Here is a 2805-nt window from a genome sequence, read left to right as displayed (position 1 = left end):
GATCCTGTCTCAAAAAGTTTTTTTAAGTTTTTCTCTTTTCTTCATTTTTTGAGACAGGATCTTTCTAATGTAGTTTAGGCTGGCCGCAAACTCATAGTGATCCACCTGCCTCAGCTTCCTGAGTGCTAGGATTACAGGCTTGTGCCACCATGCCCAATCTCAATATAAAAAGTTTAAAAAGACTTGGATATACATATATAGCTCAATACAGAGGCCCTGGGTTCAGTCCCCGTTACAGCAAAATGTCCAGTATAAAATCAGCTAATCCTGGACTGGCAGTGTAGCTCACTGGTACTTGCCTAGCACTTAGGGTACCCTGGGTTCTAGCCCAGGCATCACCGCAAAAGAGAAAAAAAAAAAAAAAAGCAGTGGTTACTCTGATGCTGAGCCGCGTTAAGCAGCAGGGTTAACACTCCCTGGTGCACACGGGCTGCATCCAACGCCATCTCTCCTCTCTGGGCTTTGCTCTCATCAGAACAGCACTTTGGCATCAGGAGCTTGAGGGCATGTGTTAGATCCGCGGCTGAGGGGTTGCGGGATGCTGCTGAAGGGTGTTCTTCCTTCCCACCCACCGAGTTGGAAGCAGCCTTCAGCTCTGATGCTGAGTAAATCTTCACACCTCTCTGACCCACTTCTACGGTATTTATACAGGCCAGCTTCCGCGTGTTCGCTGTGGTAAACAAATATTCACTCTGTGCCTTATGGTGTGGTGTGGTTTGTTTTTATTTTTCTCCTCTTGAGCCACCGACGTGTTTTGGTTGGTGGTTTTTTTGGTTTTTTGGTACTGTGGATCAAACTTAGGACCTTGCACTTGTGAGGCAGACACAGTGCCACTGAGCTAAATCCCTGGCCCTATTGATGTGTTTTTTTAAACAGTTGTGAGCTGGAGGCAGTGGTTCTTGCCTATAATCTCAGCTTCTTTTTTTTCTTTTTAATCCCATCTTCTTGAAAGGCAGAGGCAGGTGGATCGCAAAGTTGAGCTCAGACTAAGCAATTTAGTGACTTAGCAGGACACTGTCTATAGCTATAAAAGTAGGGCTGCAGATTGAGCTCAGCAGTTCCGCCGCCTGCCATGCAAGTGTAAGGATCCAAGTTCCATCCGCAGTACCAAAAAAAGAAAATACAAAAGTAAAAAAAAAGTTTGTATCCTTGTTTTAATTCATTATTTTCTACTTAGGGTAATAAATTATATTTCTCAAATTTGAATGTTTAAGTTGGCCTTTTACAACAACATGGGGAAATTAGAACACTTATACATTCGTGGTAGGGACATAAAATGGCTTGGCTTCTGTGGAAAGCAGTTTGAAAATTCCTTAAAAGGTTAAATGCAGTCAGGCAAGGTGGTGCACACCTGTAATCCCGGCACCCGGGAGCCTGAGGCAGGAGAATCGCTGTGAGTCCAAGGCCAGCCTGAACTACATAGCAATACCCTGTCAAAAACAAACAGAACTGAAGGAAAGAAGCCAGATGCAAATGGATACCTCCTGTGTGCTTCTGCTTATGGAACACCAGGGATGGGCAACCCACAGAACCGGGCCGTGGTGGCCAGGGGTTGGGTGACCGCTTACAGAGACCAGAGTTGGATTGTGTGTGATGGGAATTGGGACTGGCTAGAAGTAGGGGTTGTACACATGGTAGAGGGACTAAATACCACTGTACTGTTTTCTCTCTCTTCTTTTTTTTTTTTTTCTGAGACGGGGTTTCACTATGTAACCCAGGCCAGCCTGGAACTCCTGGAGATCCTCCTGCCTCAGACTCCTGAGAGGAGGGATCACAGGTGTGGGCCAGTGCTGCTTCAGGTTCTTGGGCCAGTTTCCCTGAGCCCAGGGATCTTGTTTGTCTGTTAATGACTAAGTGACTGCGACAGGGGTGCAGGGGTTTGTCAAGAGGAACCTCTGGGCTTGGACTGAGTGGAGTCACATTTAGGAGTTTATACAAAGTCATAGCTCCTACAAGTTTGGATAAAACTACTAAATTCGCAGCAGTAATAAATGGTATTCCACCAAAAATATTTTGACATAGCTTTTGTATCCTAGTTAGAAATCAAACTTGCACCATGTGGGCGTGGTCACGCACACCTCTAACCCCCAGCACTCGGGAGGCTGAGGCAGGAGGATCCCTGTGAGCTTGAGACCAGCCTGGGCTACACAGTGAGTTCCAGGTCAGTCTCAACTACAGAGTGAGACCCTGTTTCAAAAAACCAAAAAGAAAAAAAAAAAAATCAAACTTGCCACACTATTAGAGACTGGCAGCTGGCTGGGTGGCAGAGTGCTTGGCTAGCATGCTGGAGGCCCTGGACCTAGTGCAATTAAAAACCTTTCAGAGAAGCTCTTTACCCAGTCTTGGCAAGTGGAGAAGTAACAGCTCAACTTTATAGTGCTCAAAGAAGAGCTTATTTTGTGTTGAGTCATTTTAAAATACCTAATGGCCTGCCAGGGGTGGTCCCAGCACTTGGGAGGCTGAGACAGGAAGGTCACTTTGCGTTCAAGGCCAGCCTTGGCCAGAGAGACGCTGTCTGAAACAGGTTCGCAGACACTATTTTCGTTGTTTTGGCAGGATCTTGCCATATAGTTCAAGCTATACTCCTGCCTCGGCCTCCTCTGTCTCACTGTCTTCCACCCCGCCCCTGCCCCTCTGATTTTGTGCATGAGTCAAAACTGGGCTCTCAGCGGTCCTAGTCCCTTCTCCAACTGCTCCACAGCTCAGTCTGCAGCCTCCACTCCGGTGGTTTCCCGGCCCGGGCTCAGCTGGTTGCGTTTCATGGAGGGAGGGAGCCGACTTCGGTCTCCGTCGGAAGCGGTCCCC

The 2805-nt window shown here is 47.4% G+C and overlaps 1 protein-coding gene across 1 annotated transcript in view; it reads left to right on the top strand.

The window, feature by feature from the left end:
• The first annotated feature begins 1514 nt into the window (after positions 1 to 1514).
• The window catches only part of Nrm (nurim), a 3456-nt gene continuing 2165 nt past the window's right edge, over positions 1515 to 2805 (top strand). The window contains exon 1 of the mRNA XM_010643468.3: positions 1515 to 1551. Within this exon, the coding sequence (XP_010641770.2) occupies positions 1515 to 1551 (37 nt within the window). The remainder of the gene's footprint in view (positions 1552 to 2805) is intronic.

The sequence above is a fragment of the Fukomys damarensis genome, unplaced genomic scaffold, assembly GCF_012274545.1.
Source record: "Fukomys damarensis isolate Sample0158 unplaced genomic scaffold, DMR_v1.0_HiC HiC_scaffold_20, whole genome shotgun sequence".
Lineage (NCBI taxonomy): Eukaryota > Metazoa > Chordata > Mammalia > Rodentia > Bathyergidae > Fukomys > Fukomys damarensis.
Note: the sequence above shows the minus strand (reverse complement) of the source record. Positions and strands in the feature narration are given on the sequence as shown.